The sequence below is a fragment of the Pelobates fuscus genome, chromosome 7 (assembly GCF_036172605.1).
Source record: "Pelobates fuscus isolate aPelFus1 chromosome 7, aPelFus1.pri, whole genome shotgun sequence".
In the NCBI taxonomy this organism is placed as follows: Eukaryota; Metazoa; Chordata; class Amphibia; order Anura; family Pelobatidae; genus Pelobates; species Pelobates fuscus.
Window position 1 is genome coordinate 48,651,728 of NC_086323.1, and position 24,284 is coordinate 48,676,011.

Genomic DNA, 24,284 nt, shown 5'->3' on the forward strand with positions numbered 1-24,284 from the left:
TTCATAAAGCTCATTCATTTGGCCATAATATTAATAATTATAATATATATGTATATATACTAATCACTAAAATAAAATATTGATCTTTCGATTCTTTTATCAGTTACTTACTCAAAGTGTTGGAAATTCACCAATGAGCTAGAATAATCTGCTCTAGAAACATAGTGGAGTTGAGGATTTTGTTTTCTTCTTCTAACGCAACAATTTTGTCCTAAAGCTTGCAATTCCCTGGTTAATGCCCAACAATTCGTGGTTGAATGAATAGAGCTTGCATGTGTTTTTGGAAGAGTTTGAGCTGTATGTGTTGTGATGCCTCCTGGTGTAAGAAGGGTTAACAGTAAGACCCTCCTCTAGGGAATAGATCAAATGTTCGAAAAACAGCCACTCTTTGTTTAAGGTTTGATGTGGCTGCCTGGTCATCTACCCCTCACCCTGTGCCCTTGTGTATCCCTGACCTGTGCAAAAGGAACAGACTCAGTATCGAACCTGCTGGGACACCTAGCAGATTTCGTTTCTATCCCTTGGCTGAACACGGACTACTGGAAGGCAGACCCTAGCTGCAGGTAGGAATTTAAACCCCCTTTCACGTTCACAAACCCAACTGCTTTTCAGCACGTTATCCCCACTTTTGGACGGCGCCCAATGATATCGGATACCCGTGTGCTGATTAAGAACGCTTTGTGTTTTGGTTAGTCATTGTACAATACCGCAGAATATGTTGTTGCTTTATAAATACTTTAAATAGTAATATTGGAAGATTTCTAATTAACATCTGTCAAACAAATAAAGTAGTGATGGTTCGGTTTTAGCATTCCACTTGCAGTGTGAACTGTTCCTTTCAGAATGTGGTTCCCCTTAGCTAGAACATAAATGACCGTCATCCACTGGATGAAGGCATTCTAAACATTGTCAATGAACAGGGGTTTTATCACAGCATTCCATTGCAAGCCTCGTTATTAAACTGCAGCTGGGAATTCTTATTACGTTGAGCTTGAGACACCAATGCAGTAAAGTAAGAATTCACAGTGAATTTCAAATTTATTTATTTTTATTTTATATTTGGGTATTGCGGTGGAGATCTGTCATATTAACGAGTACACATAAGCTAGCGTAGGCATAGAAGTGTATCTAGAACTGCCCTGTCGGCTATACAGTATAACTTAACATGCGTGTAACAGGGTGGGTAGTATGTCAGGCGAGAAGTAGTCTAGTTCTAGCATCAGGACATATTAGCTGACATGTAGTGTGGTCGTCGCGTGGGAGTCGTACCTAAAAACAACATACAGTGATAAGAGTATAAACAGCCTAGGTCACTGTGATCTGGAGCTGTATGAGAAAATGTGTTCTGCTCCCTAAATTTAACAGTCCCGTCATGCTGGATAACAGGTCTAAAATGATTGCTTAAGGACCTGGCGCTGAAAGTTCAGGAGGCCCGATATAGAGATTCTCTGTCAACCGATACAGCCTGTTGGGAGTCAGTTAGAGTCCGCCGGTGGGCCGTAGGGGGCCACAGTTGCATAGACGTTAGTGGTAGTGTCCCTCCAGCCCCAGGCTGGTGCGTAGGCCTGCCTCTCATTAACACAAACTCTGCGGCCTATGGAGCCTGAGTTTCTTCCCCGTGTGGGAGTGATGGAGGGCCTGATGAGCTTTGGCCGCTTGTGGCGTTGGAGCCTCTGTGGGTGCAGGAGTGAATTTCAAATTCAAGAACGAAATAGCCAAACTAAAAAGTGTCTCGAAGTTGGCTATGCTTTCAGTCCTGCTACTGTGTTCTTACATTCAAAATTGACTTGGAATTAGCGATTGAGTAAATAGCCCTGAAAGTCTTTAATGCAAACACATAGGGGTTTAATAACTGAATACAGAAATGTAGTCAATTTTAAAAAAAAATACAAAATTTGGAAGAATTCCCCAGCTTATCTCAAAGTCACAGTCAATACATTTTGCAATTCAATTTTAAATTCACAAAAATTCTGTGTTTAGTGAATAAACTCACCCTATTGCTGGTAAATGGAAGTATCTTATACAGTGTTATATTGCTGTTTTAAATAACATAAAGCAGTGGGATGACTTATTTCCTTTAGGTAAAAGTCTTAAAGGGGCCCTCTAAGTACCATAACCACTACAGCTCAAATTAGGGGTTGTGGTGCTTAAAGGGCTTTTGGGTGCCATTTCATGTTTTTGTCATTTGTAAATTTTACCAAAAACTTACAGATAACCATTTGATAATGTACAATTTAAACTTTATTATGTATCTCAATTCAATCCAACCCAAATGGAGATAAAAGACTAAGAATGCCTGCCTAAGGGTAACTTGTACATTCCCCTCTGTTCCTGTGTGTCCAATTAGTCTGGTTACAATTACGTTCTTTTAGTCCACCCATTGTACAGTGATGCAGAATTTGTTGGTGCTGTATAAATAATAATAATTGGAGAGGGGGCAATTTATGGTGGCTGGTTGAGACACATTTTTATCAAAGTGGTGAAACAAGTTGATAAACAGGGACGACATCTACAGCTTCTTTGCACCATAACCACTTCACTGGTTCACTAAAGTGCCTCATTAAAGGACCACTCTAGGCACCCAGACCACTTCAGCTTAATGAAGTGGTCTGGGTGCCAGGTCCATCTAGGGTTAACCCAATTTTTTATAAACATAGCAGTTTTAGAGAAACTGCTATGTTTATAAATTGGTTAAGCCTTCCCCCTAATCCTCTAGTGGCTGTCTCATTGACAGCTGCTAGAGGCGCTTGCGTGATTCTCACTGTGAAAATCACAATGAGAGCACGCAAGCGTCCATAGGAAATCATTGTAGATGCTTTCCTATGCGACCGGCTGAATGCGCGCGCAGCTCTTGCCACGCGTGCGCATTCAGCCGACGGGGCGGAGAGGAGGAGGAGAGCTCCCCGCCCAGCGCTGGAAAAAGGTAAGTTTTAACCCTTTTCCCCTTTCCAGAGCCGGCGGGAGGGGGACCCTGAGGGTGGGGGCACCCTCAGGGCACTCTAGTGCCAGGAAAACGAGTATGTTTTCCTGGCACTAGAGTGGTCCTTTAAAAGGGATACTTTACTGTCCACATACAAAAAAATGACAATTTAGTAGATATATCACCAATGAAAACATGCATGTATTTAATTATATTTTTTTTTCATCAAAGGCATATCTAAAAACCGTTTACAAATCCTGAAGTTTTTATCTGCAGCCTTTGCAAGCCCTCCCCTTCTAACCCCACCCAGACTTCCTATGGCTGTCCAATCACAAAATTTCCAATGCAGCTCAATGAGAAGTATTTGCAAGGCAAGTGCTCTGTGCAATTGTCTGCCTTTTGAGTTTAGCTCCACTGAGCTAACCAGACCAGGAAGTAACAAGACCGTTGTCTGAGAGCCATGGGTATGTAATCAGGTTAATTTATAAAAGACTTTGATACAACTGTTCGGGTAGAAAGGATCAGTGGAATTAGGGTGTTGGTTCTAAGGCCTAGGCCTGGAGAAGTGGCTTTGTAGGGCGCTCATATGATACTAAGCAGATCCTTCAATTACAATGGCCTACAAACTACTAGTAATTGTGAGCATTATTATATAAACCTATGTGGTTGACACTTTATCTTAAGAATGTATGTACCTGCTAACACTGTGCTCTGTTTGTCTAACCATATGTTAATACTTTTTTGGGGGGGAAATGAAAAACGTGGCATTATTATTTACAGTACATTATGTGCTGTTTTGTTACTCTTTACCTGTGAACTGTTGGGCGTATTTATACCAGCTTTCATTGTGTTGTCAATTTACTTCATGCCTCAAAAAAAAAAAAAAGATTATTGGGTCATAAAGTCATAAAGAGAATGGAGGATAATAAAGGAAAACGCATTAAACAAAATAGAATTTTATAAATTAACAATGTTACCAACCGCAGGCTGTGAAACAGACAACGGGTTCTGTTACTTCCCGGTTTCTTTAGCTTTGTGGAGCTGAACTTAAGTACAGCAATTGCTCAGAGCACCTGCCTTGCATTGAGCTGTATTGGGAAGTCTGTGATTGGACAGTCACAGAACGTCTGGGTGGGGCTAGTAGGGGAGGGCTTGAAAAGGCTGTACCTTATTTCCAGCGCCATGTGGGTCTGCCAGTGCTGGCCCTGCCCCCTGATCCGCCTCTTTGCTGACATGATCAGACTTTACGATTTTTAGCCAATCCCATAAGGATTGTCTGAAATTGGCAAGGAGGTGGGACATGTTCGGGGCCAAACACTGGCTTGGCCAATCAGCCTCTCCTCATAGAGATGCATTGAACGAATGCATTTCTATGAGGAAATTTCAGCATTGCCATGCAGAACTGTCCTAGGAAGCACCTCCAGTGGCCATCGAGGGAGTGGCCACTGTATGTGTCCCTAGGGGGAAATGTAAACACTGCCTTTTCTCTGAAAATACAGTGTTTACATGAAAATCCCTGCAGGGAATGATTCTACTCACCAGAACAACTTCATTAAGCTGTAGTTGTTCTGGAGACTATAGTGTCCCTTTAAAGGGAAACTCCAGTGCCAGAAAAACGATCCGTTTTTCTGGCACTGGAGGGTCCCTCTCCCTCCCACCCCCCAATCCCCGGTTACTGAAGGGGTGAAAACCCCTTCAGTCACTTACCTGGGACAGCGGCGATGTCCCTCACCGCTGTCTCCGCCTCCGCGCATTACGTCTCCCCATAGGAAAGCATTGAAAAATCATTTCAATGCTTTCCTATGGGGTTTTGAGCGACGCTGGAGGTCCTCACACCCAGGAAGTGACCTCTAGTGGCTGTCTAGTAGACAGCCACTAGAGGTGGAGTTAACCCTGCAATGTAATTATTGCAGTTTATAAAAAACTGCAATAATTACAGCTGCAGGGTTAAGGGTAGTGGGAGTTGGCACCCAGACCACTCCAATGAGCAGAAGTGGTCTGGGTGCCTAGAGTGTCCCTTTAATATGCAACATTTTAAAATGGTTCCTTTAACTTACATTCTTGTAAACTAAAACTACACTGAACTCTAACTCTCTGGATTTAACAGCCAGCTACTCGGTCTCTGGGCAGAGCGGTGGGGGAGGTGACTGCGTTCATTATGGAAATATCTCTTATTGCGCAATCTGTTCCCATTCTACATCAACTTACCGAGGGACATTAAAGGGCAACTGTCATCTCCCGGGACTTATATTATTAATTTTTTATTAACCCATATATTTACCAAGTATGAATTTGTGAGGACTGAGAAACAGACTTAAATGCAGAAGTTTCATCAGCTGTGTTTACCCCTGCCCTTGATCTGACCACCTCCATTTTGGCTACACGGTTAATCACTGTTAAAAACCTTGCCCTTATCTGACATAAAAAAAGCCTCTGATTCACACAACTTTTAATTAAGATGGAAATAATTAACGGATTGTCCATGAGTAAACATGACATTTGCACTGTCGTTATTCGGCATGTGCTATACTTTGACTTTAAAATAATACACGGACACGTTTAATACTGTTGGAGTATAATGTCCACAGCTTTATTAATATTCATAAATTAACATATTTAGGGTCATTGTCAAACTGACATTATTTACTATCCCCCCGCACAATACCCCTGACAATGACCGTACCACATGCAGGGCCGGCGCCACCTGTAAGGCTACCTAGGCAGGCGCCTAGGGCGCTCCTTAGCAGGGGGCGCCGGATCCCTGCGCCCGGAGTTCCCGCTGCGACTCCTCATGCTGCGCCGCCTGAGCGCTTTAGCAAGCCCCAGGCGGTGCAGCACTGCTGTATGGAGGGCGGGCAGGCCGGGTTTGAGTGACCAGTAGGAGGGAAGGGCAGAGCGCGCCCTCCTGACTGTCTCTCAATGTAACGTGGCCGGGCGGCGCGGAACGCGGGACAGGAACCTCTGTTTCCTGTACCCGGCCGCCGGCGGACTGACAGGAAGTGCTCACTCAGTGAGCACTTCCCATCAGTCCGCCGGCGTCCAGGTACAGGAAACAGGTTCCTGTCCCGCGTTCCGCGCTGCCCGGCCACGCTACATAGGCAGGAAGGAGGAGGAAGAGGAGGTTAAGAACCATTAGGGGAGGGGGAGGTGGGGGTGTAAAGTCCATGAGGGGAGGTGAAGGGGGGTGTAAAGTCCATGAGGGGAGGGGAAGGGGATGTAAAGTCCATGAGGGGAGGGGAAGGGGGATGTAAAGTCCATGAGGGGAGGGGAAGGGGGGTGTAAAGTCCATTAGGGGAAGGGGGGTGTAAAGTCCATGAGGGGAAGTGGGGTGTAAAGTCCATTAGGATAATGGGGGGTGTAAAGGCCATGAGGGGAGGGGAAGGAGGGTGTAAATTCCATTAGGGGAAGGGGGGTGTAAAGTCCATGAGGGGAGGAGAAGGGGGGTGTAAAGGCCATTAGGATAAGGGGGGTGTAAAGTCCATGAGGGGAGGGGAAGGGGGGTGTAAAGTCCATTAGGGGAAGGGGGGTGTAAAGTCCATGAGGAGAGGGGAAGGGGGGTGTAAAGTCCATGAGGGGAGGGGAAGGGGGTTGTAAAGTCCATGAGGGGAAGGGGGGTGTAAAGTCCACTAGGGGAAGGGGGGTGTAAAGTCCATGAGGGGAAGGGGGTGTAAGTCCATTAGGGGAAGGGGGGTGTAAAGTCCATGAGGGGAGGGGAAGGGGGGTGTAAAGTCCATTAGGATAATGGGGGGTGTAAAGGCCATGAGGGGAGGGGAAGGAGGGTGTAAATTCCATTAGGGGAAGGGGGGTGTAAAGTCCATGAGGGGAGGAGAAGGGGGGTGTAAAGGCCATTAGGATAAGGGGGGTGTAAAGTCCATGAGGGGAGGGGAAGGGGGGTGTAAAGTCCATTAGGGGAAGGGGGGTGTAAAGTCCATGAGGAGAGGGGAAGGGGGGTGTAAAGTCCATGAGGGGAGGGGAAGGGGGTTGTAAAGTCCATGAGGGGAAGGGGGGTGTAAAGTCCACTAGGGGAAGGGGGGTGTAAAGTCCATGAGGGGAAGGGGGTGTAAGTCCATTAGGGGAAGGGGGGTGTAAAGTCCATGAGGGGAGGGGAAGGGGGGTGTAAAGTCCATTAGGATAAGGGGGGTGTAAAGTCCATGAGGGGAGGGGAAGGGGGGTGTAAAGTCCATTAGGGGAAGGGGGGTGTAAAGTCCATGAGGGGAGGGGAAGGGGGGGTTTAAAGTCCATTAGGGGAAGGGGGGTGTAAAGTCCATGAGGGGAGGGGAAGGGGGGTGTAAAGTCCATTAGGGGAGGGGATGGGGGTTTTAAGGACCCTTAGGGGAGGGGGGGTGTAAGGTCCATTAGGAGAGGGGGGGTAAGGACCATTAGGGGAGGGGGGTGTAAAGTCCATTAAGGACCATTAAGGGAGGGGGGGTGTAAAGTCCATTAGGGGAGGGGGGGTAAGGACCATTAGGGGAGGGGGGGAGTAAGGACCACTAAGGGGTTTGGGAGAGGGAGGATCACTAAGGGGGGGAAGGACCACAAAAGGGGGGGAAGGAGGGAGGACCACTAAGGAGAGGGGAGGAGGGTAAGGACCACTAAGGGGGGGGGGAGGGTAATGACCACTTAGGGGGGGAGATTACCACTAAGGGGGTGGGGGAGGAGGGGAAGGTCTACTAAGGGGTTTGGGAGAGGGAGGACCACTAAAGGGTTTGGGAGAGGGAGGACCATTAAAGGGTTTGGGAGAGGGAGGATCACTAAGGGGAGGGATGGAGGACCACTAAGGGAGAGAGGGGGGAGTCAGAAGACCACCAAGGGGGGACTACAGAGGGCCAAGGGAGAGCACTAAGGGACAGAAGGGACACACACTGCATTCAATTACATACACAGAAACACACCTTGCACCCCTTACACACACTCACACACAGAAACATACAATGCATTCCTTACACGCAAACACACACTGCATCCCCTATAAACACACTACATCCCTTACACAAATTGGTATCCCTATACACTACATTCTATAAGAACACACACACATTGCATCCTCTACAATAACACATAAAACATCCCCTACACACATACACTCCACTTCCTGTGAGAGAACTCATGGGTGGGCCATGTAGGTATTTATGGGTGGGCATTGTAGGCATACTCACGGTCAAGCCCCGGGGGCCCAGACCTTGAGCTGTGTAAGGGGCCCTAAAAAATGGAGCTGCTTCCTGTTCTTTAATTGTTGTGAGCACTGTTAAAAACAGTCTCCAGAGAGCCTCTTCTACACCAGACCTGTGGAGCCAGACTGAGCCCATCATCAGCCTCTTGTCCTCATCTGGTGGTAAGTAGGCAATCCAATATATTATTAGTGGCACTAATCTCACATTAAATGGATACTATAGTCACCAGAAGCACTGCAGCATAATGTAGTGGTTCTGGTGTCTATAGCCTGAGCCTGTAGGCTTTTTAATGTAAACACACTGTCTTCACATAAAAGACACTTTGTGAAGACTGGCTTTGGCCCATATGGCAGAGCATATGGGCGGGGCATTGTGATGTCACATGGTGGGCAGGACATATGGGGGGGGGGGGCGGCAAATTTTTTTTTTGCCTAGGGCGGCAAAAATCCTTGCACCGGCCCTGACCACATGAACAATAATTAACATAAATTACCAATAAACTTGCAAACACCCGGCCTACCAACGAGGCCCCATATCATGATCATAACTGTAGGGGTGTACCCAGACACCCCTACACCCCCAGGTTCGTCGCCACCGAAGAGCTAGAACCTACCAACACATGACACCGTCTGGCCTACTCCAGCGTAGACCCTGGCCTGTACAGTTCTAATTCCCCCGATAACTTCCAACTTAAGCACGCCTTGTTCCCGCCGCTGTGACAAAACGGGAAAATCACCTCAAAAAACAGGGAGGGTGGGTGGGACAATTAACAGGTAAGTGAAGCTCTGATTAGAATGGCCACTCTCTAAGATGGCCGCTATTTTAACCCCCTTAACCCCACCCCCAAGCTCCATTAGCTTAAACCAACCCCTAACTGACTGCACCTGCCCACTCCTGGCTCTGTCAAGGCCCACTCCCCTTACTTCGTTGTTCCATGGGCTTCATAGTTTTTAAAGATGAAGAAAAACAAACAACTAAACAATGTGTGCCTAGCCTGTGCCAGGATTGAACTGGATTGTGGAGTAAATTGCTAAGTATTTAATAAACATGTAGTTTGTTACAATATGCAGCTTTTACATGATTGAATAGCATTTTAATATGAGATTGTTCTTCAATCTATATTTTGGTTTAGGTATGCATCTCTTTCTACTGGTACTTGTAAGCCTTGTAGGCTTGAGTTTCTCTCAAACACAGTATCCTGATGTCTGCACAGCTAAATCCAAAGATATCCCTCTGAGTCCACTCTGTGTATACCGGAAACCGGCAGAGAAAGAAGAAAATAAGCAGAAAGACCCCACAACACCTGAAGAGAAGGTCCCTGATGCTACCAACCCCAGGGTCTGGGAGCTCTCTAAGGCAAATACCAAGTTTGCAATGGATTTCTACAAAATTGTGGCTGACTCTAAAGCCGATTCTGAAAACCTCTTCATGTCCCCTTTAAGCATTTCCCAAGCGTTTACCATGACAAAACTGGGAGCGTGCGAAAACACCTTGAAGCAACTCATGGAGGTGAGTGGTTGAGATGACCAGAATAATACAATGGCTAGGTTAGCATTCTACATGGAACAAACTACGTATCTCTCCATTCTTAAAGCTCACTAAATTGTATTCAGTTTTTTTCCTTTATATCTTTTTATTATTATTTCTTTTATTAAATATAAATAAGATAGGGAAGAACAAAAAGTCGAACATGATATTCTCACAGATTACATGCATAATAGACAACAACCTCATAATGTAAAGTATAAGATTATTTGTAGGGTATACATATGTGTGCCGCACACAGAAACAATATAAAGTGACATTGGACAATCAAAAAGCTAAAGGTAGGTGCTAAACCACGCAACTGTCCCAACAAAGCCATGTGGGTTGTGCAGGGCCTAGCAATACCCTCCATCTATTAAGTGGTAGTGGTACACATTGAAGGAACACCCACTCCTAAAGCAGTTTAGCTTGATGAAGTGCTTTATGTACGAAGTGTGACCTTTTTTACATTTTACAAAAAGTGCAGTTTTTAATAGAAATTGTCTGTCAATCAGACAATCAGTCCTGTTGCTTCCTGATTTGGTTAGCTCAGTGGAGCTAAACTTAACAGGCAGGTAATTGCCCAGAGCACCCATCTTGCAAAGACTTCTCATTGAGCTGCATTGGGAAGTCTGTGATTGGACAGTCATAGGAAGTCTAGGCGGAGTTAAAAGGGGAGGGCTTGCAAAGGCTTTAGATTAGAGATCTGCAGGATTTCCAAGCTGTTTTAAGTATACCCACAATGAAAATATATATAATTAAATACGTGCATGTTTTACTGAGGATATATATACTTAAGCACAATGTCTATTTAATGTGCTAATATATTGTTTTCAAGGTAGATGTGCCTTGGAAATCTTATTGTAATCACATCCAGAGGATTTACAACCGTGGCTAATATCTATAGGAACAATAAACACACAGGCTCATAGGGGCAACAAGAGAAGGCAACTCAAACAGAGATAGATGCTACCTACCCCTTCTCAGAATTAACACTGGGCATATACTTTTTCTCATTGATAACTTTGCTTTTGTTTGTGTCTCCCAAAAGGTCTTTCGGTTTGAGTCAATTTCTGAAAAGGCCTCGGATCAGATTCATGTATACTTCGCAAAACTAAATTGCCGCCTCTACAGAAAGGCAAATAAATCATCGGAGCTGGTATCAGCTAACCGTCTTTTTGGCGATAAGTCTCTGACCTTTAATGACACATACCAAGAAATCAGCGAGATATTTTATGGCGCCAAGCTTTGGCCTCTAAATTTTAAGGTGAGGTTTGTTTGTTTTTTTGAAGGGCTGGGTGGGCTTGTGTATAAGATATCTTCAGTAAAGACAGACAACGGCCACAACATTTGTTATAATTAGACATGTTCACAGGCAAAGCTATTTGATTGAAAATATGTATCTATATTTTTTTTTTGATCATGTAACAAAAAAAAAAAAAAAGAATGTTTTATGAGATATATCAAGTAAGATTTACAATTGCGTTGTAATTTAAAAAGTGGTGCAATTTTGTAAAAGGTGGAGCAACGGCGTGGGTTATACAATCACAAGATGATTTTTTTTTTTTTTTATTCTTTATTTTTGTAGTGCTTTGCAAATACACAAATGAACATAGACATTGCAAGGTATCAAGAGAAAATATCAATCATTAAACAGCATCACATGTCTGATTCTCTGCACTTTTTTGTTTTTTTGTTATAACATCTAGATATATATTCATGCTTGTAAGATATAGAGTAGGGTGAACATTGGTAAGTTGCTATATAGATTTCAGTTATGCTGAGGGAGATTAATGGATTAATGGAACATGCTCACAAATTATGTTTAACTATAGACAACAGACAACAACGCTTAGTTGAAGACATATGTAGGCAGGGCCAGCATGGCACGATATAAGAAAGAACTTATAATATCAAAGAGTAGCTGGACAGTAAACCATAATAATGGTATAGGTTGCTCCAGGCTGAATAAGAGAAGAGAAAATAAAATAAAAATAGTAACCACTGGAGATATGGAATATGGTACAGTATAAGGGGATCGGTTAAAACTGGGGTTGTGTGTCTGCAAACCAGTCTCTTTCAGCCCATGCCGGACCGTGGCAGGCTGTCTTCCAGGGCGGGATGGCCCTTGTAGCCCCCTAGCTTGCTGATACTGCTTCGGGCGTTTGCTCCGGCGGTGCCCCGCGGATTCATCTGCCGCCCAGTCGCTTGTGTTGCCCCGATCTGTGCTTGGAGTCGGTTCAGGCTGCAGTAGGTGCTGGGATTTTGATCCGGTGGGTTGCATGTTTGTACCGGTCGGTGTGCATATCTGGACGTGTGCATTTGCGGGCAAGGGATTACGCCCGATAGGCCTGCCGCCATTTTCCGTCTGTGGGCCCGTTGGGACCTGTGTTGTCGGACGGCCATTTTGGAGGCTTGTGGTGTTTGCCTGTAGTAGCTCCGTCGAGCTGCAGGCCGCATCCACGAGGTCACCAGTGTCTCGGTTTGATGGTAGGTAGCTTCCCTCCTCTGCAGGGCATCCCTGAAGCTTGAGAAGAGGTGGTCAAATGTTTCCAGAGGGGACATGGGTGGCTGGATGCGTGTGCTCCGCTTTCTGCGTGTATGTTGGGCAGCCATCTTTGATTTGCCCTGTGGGTCGGTTACCCCAGTTTGACATGTGTCTGGGTCGCCTGCTTGCATCCAGGGTGGACCGGGATATCCCCCGCCGGTCCAGAGGGGGGGGTGGGGGTTGCAGAGAAATTGCTTGGTGGCTTTTGTGCCAAGGAGAGCGGCCGCCTCTCCCCGGCTTCAGCCTCAGTAGGCCGCATCCATGTCTCAGTGTTCCCGGCTTCCGCGGGCCCCGGGGCGGCTTCGATGGGTTCAGGAGGGCACCCCCGACGTGGGTGGTGCACCCCCGAGTGGCTTTGGGTGAAATGTTCTCCGTTTCTACCCCGGATCGTGCCCGCTCGGCAGGAGCCCATGTTAGTTGCGTCCATGCGGCTCGTTGGCCAGGCTCCGCCCCCCCCACAAGATGATTTTGACATCAATTTATCACTGAATGAAGGTTAAAACACCAAAAATGTGTCACCTAAACAGATATCATCATTAAACATCTACAATGTTTTAAATAGAGTTTACACTATAATTTTGACACTACACTACAAAATATAAGTTGTTTGTTCATACTGGTTCCCTGTTTTAAGCCAAATATGGCTTGTAGTCCGAAGCAAGCTTATAAAAATGTCTTGATTATTGCTACATTTTTCTTTTTTTTACCTAAGAGCTAGTCATTGTATGATCTCCATTCATTCCAATATACACCGCTGTGGCGAAACCAGCTTCGCCACTGTGAACTGGAGAGGCCTGGTTGCTAGCCTCCTGCCCTGCGACTACGGCCCCTGGACATATTGCTCTATAAAAACTATATTTGGGCATGTAATAATTTATATTGCTGCTACTGGCCCTTTAAAATCAGCGATGGACATATTGGGACTTTTGGGACTACTGTCCCTTTAAGACTGTGGAGCATATTCCAGTATACTGCCTTTAATATTACATATGTATTTATGTGTTGAGTTTAACCTGGGATATGTATGCAGCATTCACTGATTGTTCGGTAGAATCCCTCCATTCATTATATTGAGTGAAACTACCGAACAACCAGACCACCCAGGAATAAGTGTGCCTCCAATTACAGTTTGCAACAATGTTGCAAACGGGTAATTGGCAATCAGTGTAATGTATTCTTTGTCCTCTGGGTGGCCGCCATTCGGGAAACAAACACGTGGCGGCGGCCATCTTAAACTACCGAACAGCGGTGTTTTGCCGTCGAGTGTCTGGAACTGAAATCGGACACTCGACTAGGCAAACACCGCTGAGACCTCCAAACTTCCAGGATTTCGTGGGGAAACTACCGAACGGCCCGCCGTTCGGTAGAAAGAAACTCACGAACTAGGGGATTCATGCGAATCCCCCTTAGTCTCTATAACACCAGTAATTCGTCTGTTTCATTCACTTGTTTGTGACCGACCGCAGGGCCAAAATGCATGGAACTGTTTTCGGATACTTTACCCATGCGGTCGGTCAAATCTTTGGAACCCCATATCTCCCGAACCGTTCATCCGAATGACCTGATTCTTGAATATGTTGTCCCCCTGAATAAGGGCTATCAGGGGATACCTGTTTTGGAGGTGTAGCATATGTATTTGGGGTACATCCAGGAATTGGGAAAAAGGGTGTACGGTATAATTATGTTAAGTGTTAATCTGAGGGGAGGAAATGTGTGGGAGGTACATCCCTGTGATTGGTTAATTTCATCCTCCCCCTGGGAGTGTCCTGCATGTACTTGTTTGTAATAAAAGCCAGACTGGTTGTCCCAGTCCAGAGTTCCTGTTTTACCCTCAAAGTGATGTGTCGTCTCATTATTGGGGGGAAGGATTTATTGCATGCTGTTCCAGTTGACTGCTAGGAGTACAAGCCTATTCGTATGGTTCCTATTCAATGGTCTACAGCATTCATATGCTTGGGAAAATTTAAGAGGTTTCTCGGATTCAGTGTTCGTGTGTCTCCAGTCGGGAGAATGGTGTTTGCAGTAGCTGCCTGTGCATCTGGAAAGGGGATTATCGCCTAAACTGGGTTTTATCCTCTTGTAAGTGAAACGGTCCGCTACAACTGCATATCAATTAGGGGGAAAAAAACGCTCCATAAAATATTTTTATATGGATGAATACATATTTTTGATTGATCTGTGACTAAACGCAACTAAAGTAAAGAAATGTTTTCATTAAAATGTGCTTTTTCTTTCAATGAAGACTTTCTAACTGCTATCATTCTTACAATTATTAGAGGGTAAGCTGCGGTGTCCTGCATGATGTCCAGGACATTTATCACAAATTCGTGTTGATGGGCTACACATGATAAGTGCTGCCCTGCTATATGTAGCATTGGTATGCACACTGATGAATGACTTCATTTTCTTTGTGCGCCATTGAAATTCTACAAACCAGAGATGTAGTCCACAACGGCTATAGCGTTAAAGATTGCTATCCCTGTTTAAAGTGAGTAAATTAACTGTTCCCCATAAACCCCTTCTGGGCAACTGTTTATGGGATAAGAGTCTCTTCCTGGTTAGAGAGGGGTCTGACTGTAGCTGCAGGAAAACGACTAATCCATGCTGAACAGGGGACATTAAAAGTATATATTATATAGTATTAACGTAACTTTTTTATTCCATTTTTAAAAAAATAATTGTTAGTGTATTATCTATAGAATGCTTTAGAATGTAGGGGGTTACAATTAAACCACTTAATTACTCTTTCAAAACAATGTTTAATCTGTAGATGATGCATAAGTAATATATAGTAAGATGAGACAAGATTTAGGTCAACATTAAATCAGGGTAGTTAAGAAACTGTAATTGCTAGCGCTCCTATTGGGCACATTTTTTATTAATTTGAGATTTTGTTTTTTTAACTTTTTTTTCTCTTCTCTGTATTGACATAGAATGAGATGGCAGATAAGAACCATTCAGCCCATCTAGTCTGCCCAGTTTTCTAAATACTTTCATTAGTCCCTGGCCTTATCTTATAGCTAGGATAGCCTTATGCCTATCCCACGCATGCTTAAACTCCTTTACTGTGTTAACCTCTACCACTTCTGCTGGAAGGCTATTCCATGCATCCACTACCCTCTCAGTAAAGTAATACTTCCTGATATTATTTTTAAACCTTTGCCCCTCTAATTGAAAACTATGTCCTCTTGTCTTCTGAGGTCGTGCAAGTAATGTTTGTTCTTTAATTTCCCCAGGATAAACCTGAAGAATCCCGTGAAATTATAAACAATTGGGTGTCCAATAAAACTGAGAAACGTATCACCGACGTTATTCCAGAGGGCGCCATCACCCCCTTAACTACATTGGTGCTTGTAAACGCCATCTATTTTAAGGTGCGTATTTTCAGAATTTATAGAAGATAAGGTTGTAGATAGCTAGATAGATACTAGAGATTTTTTTTTTTAATCAATGTTTTACAGAGTAAAATCTGTACGATAGAAATAAAAAAATAGAAATAATTTTGATTTATTGATTTGTAAAATATGTTAACAGGAAAATATTTAGAAATGTCCCTTATTTGAAATTTGTCCTTGCTATTTCTTTTTCAGTTTTTTTGTTGTTGTTGTTGTTGTTGTTTGTCCAGTCATACAATATACACTCCTCCTATTGGAAGGAATTATTTAATTTGTTTAATTATTGAATAATATTCTCTTCAAATAGGAATGTTATTGGCAATAATGCGGCACATTTTTTCCCCATTTATTGTCTTTATACAGGGCCAGTGGAAATCTATGTTTGATCCGGAAAACACAAAATTAGATTTATTCTATCGGCCATGGACAAACGAAACCTACAGTGTTCCCACTATGTACCAGGAAGGGCTATTTCGCTATGGATCATTTAAGAAAGATGGAATTCAAATCCTTGAACTGCCTTACAAAGGAGATGACATTTCTATGGTTTTCATTTTGCCATCACATGACACTCCATTGGAGGTCATAGAAAAGGATATTACTTTGGAGAAATTAACCAACTGGCTCGATAAGTCTCATCTTGTACAGACATCAGTTCATATCCCCAGATTCAAAATTGAGGGAGCTTTTAGTGTCAAGGAAAGTCTGGAAAAAATGGGTCTGGTGGACCTCTTTGACCCAAATAATGCTAAGCTTCCAGGTATGTTATAGTCATTTGATTTTCCAACTTTCACTGAAATGATATAAAGGGTTACTTTAACCATCATAATCACAACAGCCCACTGAAGTGGTTATGACGCCAGGAGTACCCTGACACAGTAATGGAGCAAATCGTTTAGCAATCATTTGCCCTCTTACTTGGGTGCTGCCGTGCTCCGAGGCTCCATGGTGGTATAGTAAAATGCTTCCAGCTTCTGTAGAGTTGCAGACACTGTCAACTATTGCCACTCCTTGGCTGAGAGTGTCAGCCAATTACTCTGTTTGTTCAATGAAAGTTCCGGTTTGTTGATGACACCACAATGATGGTACCGGATGTGGACTTAAACTTTCGGCAGCAGAGGGATTACTCCTAGTTTATGAGAACATATATAATACTACAGACATGAGTATTAAAATAGCTAAATATTTCATAAGTTCCTATCAAGGTCTCAAGCATGTTCTATTATGAGTACAGTCTGAGAGCTGATTATATTGGGCTGAATCTAGCCAATACAATACTAATAGTCAACAAACCGACCATCAATGGAGCTTTTTGGAACCAGATTAATCATTCACATTTTCTGGTGAACAGAACCACTTCCAAGTGCCGAACGGCATATCATATAAACCCTTGCTGGCCAGCATTTTAAGGAAAGTAAAAAATAAGTTACCTAATGTGTTTGCTTTTTTTGTACTTCCAGGAATTGTTGCTGGTGGGAGAACTGACCTTTATGTATCTGATGCATACCATAAGGCCTATTTAGATGTAAGTATTGAAAAATACATGCCTGTGCAACACTGAGTATCTCCACTCAAATTAAAGGATTTGGATGACATTCATTGGCTGAGCTCATCACCTTAAATGCTTAGCTGATGAAAGCAGTCCAAATTTGTACAAATTGATACTGATTTTTTTTTCCTTTTTTTTGGAAAATAATATAAATTGTTTATTTAAACCAAGAAAATCTTATCGTGATATATCTAGAATGTCGTTTGTACGTATACAGACAATGGCGCAGTAAAAATCTTGTTATCTCGTCACACATAGAAGAATTGTTGGAATTTCAAAGTGAATTTAAAATAACTGGAACAATTGCTACTTTGGAAATAGTTTTAATTCAACTAATTTGGCCTAAACATTTGAAATTTGTATTTTAATAAATAACCCTGCTGGTAGGGCTAATTCTTGATCAAACTCAATGGATGAAGCAGTGGAACCGAACGGCCACTGATGACGGTTTAACTTAAACCAACACTGGTGAGATATGGTACTAGGAGATGGGTTAGAGATTTCCCTTTTGACTAGATGGTGGTCTTGTTTTTGTATGCAATATATCTTGTGTCTGTGTTTGTCAAGGGTCTGCCTTCTGCCACCCTATGCTGTAGCTGTGAAGGGGTTCATTTAGTCATGGCTAAACAGACGGCATGTGATATCTTAAGTTTAAAGCTCACTAAACAGGTATTTACCAGGTTAGCAGATCCTCAAGACACAGAGTAATAGTAATAGGACAACACATTGAATGCTTTTCCATAATTTTCCATGGGGTGAAATCTCTAGTTTACAGCTGGTGGTTTTGTTTTTTATACATTCTTTATTTTTGTTGTGCAGAGAGTAATACACAGGTATGTAGGGACATGTCAACATAGATACATATGCCAGGAGAAATTTTTGCGAAGATGACATAACGTGTCGTGAGTGCTGCACTCTTTTAGAAATGAAATAACAATATGAGGTTAGCAGATAGCTTCACTTTTGTAAAAAATAATAAAGGAAAAAAACAAAGCACAGCCAGGAACACAGTGAGAGAAAGACACATACTATTGCATAGTACTGTAGATATTGTCAAGGTATAAACAAAAACCACTGGCATTTATTGAACTAGTTACTCAATTATGCATTAACATACAATATCAGAGTCAAGTTGAAAAGTATGGTCATGAATGATGCAACCAAGCTGCAGGTAAGATGTGTGGGTCATTCAGTCAATTCCTAACGGGGTAGAGTCCGAGCCTCCGCCATCAACAGTCACCCCTGTGAGGTCCCTCCCCTGCGCCCAAGCACCCCAGTAGCATAAGAGTCTCTTCATAAGGGTGACATCTCTCTTCTCATCCAAGACTCGTGTCTGCTAGTTGGAGATCCCACATGAGTGGTCGGCCTCTGAGACAAGATAAACTGTGGTGGGAGTGTGCGTGCTTGTTTGCTCAATTTCTTGGTGAGTTGTAGCCAGTGTGATGGTCACAGCGATGAAGTACCGACCGGCTCCTTAATATCCTCCGTCTGACCAGTTCAAAAGTCAAGCTCTGCCCCCACATATTGATACTGACAATGTGCAAGTTGAACTCCTGCTTTAGCGATATGAACAAGGTGCCTGAAAACCTATGGTTTGTGTTCAACCACTAGAAAACAACTGGAGTTATAACCAGGGGACAGTGTCAGGATCCCACGGGCGGCTGCAAGGGGAGGCTGCAGTCCGCTCGCGGCACTCACCCTCCAGCCGCCCGCGGTCCCCTTCCCGGCGTACGCTCGGCGGGCGGCATCCTCTCAGCCTCGGATGCCGCCCGCATCTTCCTCTCCGTCCTCCAGCGGCAGCATGAATGACGCTGCACGCTGGGAGACCGCCCATTTTTGTGAACACCGGGGTCAGCCACCTGACCCGGCGTTAAAGGCACAGTGCCTCAATCACAGTGGGAGATCTCCCACGTGTGATTGTTAATTCTGATTGGAAATTATCCAATCAGAATTAACCTATGGATTTAAATACTTACCTTTCCTGTTCCTCTCTGCCCTGTTGTGGTCTTTGCTTGCTAGTATTGCTACTAAATTTGTGTTACTCTCTGGTTACGTACTCTGGCTTGTATATCTGACTTTGTGACTTTCTCCTACCCTTTGACCTCGGCTTGTCTCTCGTTATTCTGTCTTCTGGTTTCTCTCTCGTTATTCTTTCTTCTGGTTCCCCTTACTCGGCTTGTCTCCTGAATATTCTTTGTGTGCTTAGCCCGGCCACTCTAAGGTCCGGTACTGCACCTTTTCTGTGTGTGTGTTAGCATGTTTGGTTCCTGGAATCGTGACAGACAGTTTCAGGGACATCCATTCACAATAACCATTGTAGAGCACTTTGGTGGTTATGGTGCCCAGAGTGCCCTTTAAAGTAAACTGAGATGCTTAGACATTTAAAGAATATACTGGTAATAAATATTTACTTCTAAAAGGATTTTGTGAAATCCATTTATGTTTTTGAATAATTTGTTTACAATAAATATAATTTATTATTTCACTTTTAATTTTCACTTTAAATTAATTAATTTTCACTTTACAATGTTTTGTAAGTCAAAAAGCTTGTGCACAAAAAAAACATTCATAGTAATTAATCATTATGACTTGTGCTGGGAATTATGGATTTTGTAACCATTGTGAATATCAGAACTCCAAGCAGTCCTATGTAGGACCCACAGGATTACGTATGGGTAATAGGTGTTGTAAAACAGCCCTGTTGCCCAATGATTTGTTCAAAACTGGAGGTGATAGCGAATAGTGATGTCCCGAACGGTTCGCTGGCGAATAGTTCCTGGCGAACATAGCATGTTCGCATCCGCCACCGCGGGCGAACACATGCGATGTTCGGTCCGCCCCCTATTCTTTATCATTGAGCAAACTTTGACCCTGTACCTCACAGTCAGCAGACACATTCCAGCCAATCAGCAGCACACCCTCCCTAGCAGACCCTCCCACCTACTGGACAGCATCCATTTTAGATTCATTTGGAAGCTGCAACCATTTTATTGTATTTTTTAAATTTATTATTTTTTTATTTTTATTTTTTCAGTGCAAATAAATGTTACAAGCAGATACTCCCCCCAGACACTCTGTATTCAGGGGCGGACTGACCGGTCGGGCACTTCGGACATGGTCCGAGGGCCCGGCCGGGAGGGGGGCCCGCCATCAGGGGGCCCGCCCGCCCCTTTAAATGCTGCAGCCGCCTGAGCGCTCTCTTAAGAGCCTCAGGCGGCTGCAGCTTCTCACCTCCCCTCCCTTGTAGCGTGGCTGAGCTGCACTCCGGTCCGCGGTGCCCGGAGTGGGTGGGGGGGGGGTACAAAGAGAGTCGGGGGGTAAAAAGAGAGTGGGAGGGGGGTAAAAAGAGAGTGGGGGTTAAAAAGAGAGTGGGGGTAAAAAGAAAGTGGGAGGGGGGTAAAAAGAGAGTGGGAGGGGGGTAAAAAGAGAGAGGGGGTAAAAAGAGAGTGGGAGAGGGGTAAAAAGAGGGAGGGGGAAAGAGAGAGGGGGGATAAAAAGAGATAGGGGGTAAAAAGAGAGGGAGGGGAGGTAAAAAGAGAGGGGGTAAAAAGAGAGGGAGGGGAGGTAAAAAGAGAGGGGGGTAAAAAGAGGGAGGGGGTAAGAAGAGGGAGGGAGGGGGGTAAGAAGAGAGAGGGAGGGGGGTAAGAAGAGAGAGGGAGGGGGGTAAGAAGAGAGAGGGAGGGGGGTAAGAAGAGAGAGGGAGGGGGGTAAGAAGAGAGAGGGAGGGGGGTAAGAAGAGAGAGGGAGGGGGGTAAGAAGAGAGGGAGGGGGGTAAGAAGAGAGAGGGAGGGGGGTAAAAAGAGAGGGAGGGGAGTATGAAGAGAGAGAGGGGGTAAGAAGAGAGGAGGGGGAGTAAGAAGAGAGGGGGGAGAGTAAGAAGGGGTTAAGAAGAGGGGGAGGGGGGGTAAGAAGGGGGTAAGAAGAGGGGGAGGGGGAGTAAGAAGAGGGTGAGGGGGGAGTAAGAAGAGGGGGGAGGGAAGAGTAAGAAGAGGGGGAGGGGGGTAAGAAGAGAGGAGGGGGGAGTAAGAAGAGAGGGGGAGAGTAAGAAGGGGGTAAGAAGAGGGGGAGGGGGGAGTAAGAAGGGGGTAAGAAGAGGGGGAGGGGGGAGTAAAAAGACGAAGGGGGGAGTAAGAAGAGGGGGAGGGGGGAGTAAGAAGAGGGTGAGGGGGGAGTAAGAAGAGGGGGAGAGGGAAGAGTAAGAAGAGGGGGAGGGGGTAAGAAGAGGAGGGAGGGGGGAATAAGAAGAGGGGTGAGGGGGGTAAGAAGAGGGGGGAGTAAGCAGAGAGGGAGGGGGGTAATAAGAGGGGGGTAAGAAGAGGGGGAGGGGGGAGTAAAAAGAGGAAGGGGGAGTAAGAAGAAGGGGGTAAGGAGAGGGGGGAGGGAGGTAAGAAGAGGGGGGAGGGGGTAAGAAGAGGGAGGAGTTAGAAGAGGTGGGAGTAAGAAGAGGGGGAGGGGGGAGTAAGAAGAGGGGGAGAGTAAGAAGGGGGTAAGAAGAGAGTGAGGGGGGAGTAAGAAGAGGGTGGGAGTAAGAAGGGGGGTAAGAAGAGGGGGAGGGGGGTAAGAAGAGGGGGAGTAAGAGGAGGGCAATTGCCCCCTCCCCTGTCCGCAGGCAGCCGGCAGGGGAGGGAGGAAGAGAGGACCCGGGAGCTCAGCTTGCAGCTCCTCTGGGTCCTTCTTGCGCGAGCACAGATCGTTGCCGCGGTTACCACGGCAACGTTACGGCTCTGGCGAGAGTAAACTACGGGCTAGAGTTCACTCTCAACACTGTGACCACCAGGGATTCCTGGTGGTCGCAGTGGTGAGAGTGAACTCTAGCCCCATAAACACACTGCCCCCACACACCATACACATTCACACACTGCCCCCCATACACACACACACCATACACATTTACACACATTGCCTCACACACACACACATACACTGCCCACCCATACACACACAGCCCCCCATACTAACATTGCCACACACATACACAGCCCCCTCATACACACATTGCCCCACACACCCTACACATTCACACACTTCACCCACTCACACACACTGAACCTTTCACACACACTGCACCCCTTACACATTGCACCACTGCTCCTATACCCTACTACCGCCTCATATCCCAGCAGACCCCAGGTAAGTTGTCAAACTGTTCTTAAACGGTTTGACTACTTACTCTGGGAGGGGGGCCCGGCCCTCCTGGCACCATAACGACTACACAGAGCAGTAGTGGTTATTGTGCATGGATTATTTCTTTAAATAATCTATAAGTGCCCCAGTAGCCAGCAAGCCAGCCAGCCCACAGGCCGGCCAGCCAGCCAGCCAGCCCACAGGCCACCAGCTAGGCTTACAGCCAGCAAGCCCACAGCCTGCCAACCGCAGCCAGCAAGCCACAGCCTGCCAGCCAGCAAGCCACAGCTAGCAAGCCACAGCCTGCCAGCCGCAGCCAGCAAGCCAACAGCCTGCCAGCCGCAGCCAGCAAGCCCACACCCTGCCAGCCGCAGCCAGCAAGCCCACAGCCTGCCGGCAGTAGCCAGCAAGCCCACAGCCTGCCAGCCGCAGCCAGTAAGCCCACAGCCTTCCAGCAAGCCCACAGCCTTCCAGCAAGCCCACAGACTGCCAGCCAGCAACAGTAATTAAGGTAAGAGGAGGCAACTTGGCCTAGGTATCAGCGAGCTATGTTGTGTTGCTATATTGTGAATAGGAACCAGAGTGTTGGAGAGACCCCCCTCCAGGCCCCATTAGACTCCATTGTAGTCTCTAATGGGACCTGGAGGAAATTCTTTCTAACACACTCTCTAAAGGACACTGAGATAGCCTCTGCTAGAAAGACCCCCCTCCATGGCCCATTAGCCCTCAATTGTAGTCTCTACTGGGGCCTTGAAGGGATTATTGCACTTTTGTTCCTTGTGTCTAAAGATTGTGTAGGGTGTGGCTGGAGGCGGTGCATGGAGGTGGGACATGGGTGGCGCTTGCTGCGGAGTATGGGTGGGGCCTGTAAGGGGGCCCTTGATTTATTTTGCCTGGGGGCCCTGAGGGTTCCCAGTCCGCCCCTGTCTGTATTACTGCAGATACTCCCCCCAGACACTCTGTGTTACTGCACATACTCCCTCCAGACACCCTGTGTTACTGCAGATACTCCCCCCAGACACTCTGTGTTACTGCAGATACTCCCTCCAGACACCCTGTGATACTGCAGATACTCCCTCCAGACACTCTGTGTTACTGCAGATACTCCCTCCAGACACTCTGTGTTACTGCAGATACTTCCTCCAGACACTCTGTGTTACTGCAGATACTCCGTCCAGACACTCTGTGTTACTGCACATACTCCCTCCAGACACCCTGTGTTACTGCAGATACTCCCCCGAGACACTCTGTGTTACTGCAGATACTCCCTCCAGACACCCTGTGTTACTGCAGATACTCCCTCCAGACACTCTGTGTTACTGCAGATACTCCCTCCAGACACTCTGTGTTACTGCAGATACTCCCTCCAGACACTCTGTATTATTGCAGATACTCCCCCCAGACAGTGACACAGAGCAGAATAGGAACTGTTCCCCCTACATAGGGTCACTTGGCAGGTATGGATTGACACCTATCCTAAGGATCCCTGATACACACTGACACAGAGCAGAATAGGGACTGTTCCCCCTAAATAGGGTCACTTGGCAGATATGGATTGTCACCTATCCTAAGGATCCCTGATACACACTGACACAGAGCAGAATAGGGACTGTTCCTCATACATAGGGTCACTTGGCAGATATGGATTGACACCTATCCTAAGGATCCCTGATACACACTGACACAGAACAGAATAGGGACTGTTCCCCCTACATAGGGTCACATGGCAGATATGGATTGACACCTATCCTAAGGATCCCTGATACACACTGACACAGAGCAGAATAGGGACTGTTCCCCCTACATAGGGTCACTTGGCAGATATGGATTGACACCTATCCTAAGGATCCCTGATACACACTGACACAGAGCAGAATAGGGACTGTTCCCCCTACATAGGGTCACTTGGCAGATATGGATTGACACCTATCCTAAGGATCCCTGATACACACTGACACAGAGCAGAATAGGGACTGTTCCCCCTACATAGGGTCACTTGGCAGATATGGATTGACACCTATCCTAAGGATCCCTGATACACACTGACACAGAG

General features: G+C 45.6%; 1 protein-coding gene across 1 annotated transcript in view; it reads left to right on the forward strand.

Moving 5' to 3' along the window:
* The first annotated feature begins 389 nt into the window (after positions 1-389).
* Positions 390-24,284, forward strand: part of SERPINC1 (serpin family C member 1) — a 28,745-nt gene continuing 4,850 nt past the window's right edge. The window contains exons 1-6 of the mRNA XM_063428213.1: positions 390-563; positions 9,224-9,600; positions 10,667-10,882; positions 15,400-15,537; positions 15,922-16,318; positions 17,019-17,083. Of these exons, the coding sequence (XP_063284283.1) occupies positions 9,226-9,600; positions 10,667-10,882; positions 15,400-15,537; positions 15,922-16,318; positions 17,019-17,083 (1,191 nt within the window). The 5' untranslated portion in view covers positions 390-563; positions 9,224-9,225. The remainder of the gene's footprint in view (positions 564-9,223; positions 9,601-10,666; positions 10,883-15,399; positions 15,538-15,921; positions 16,319-17,018; positions 17,084-24,284) is intronic.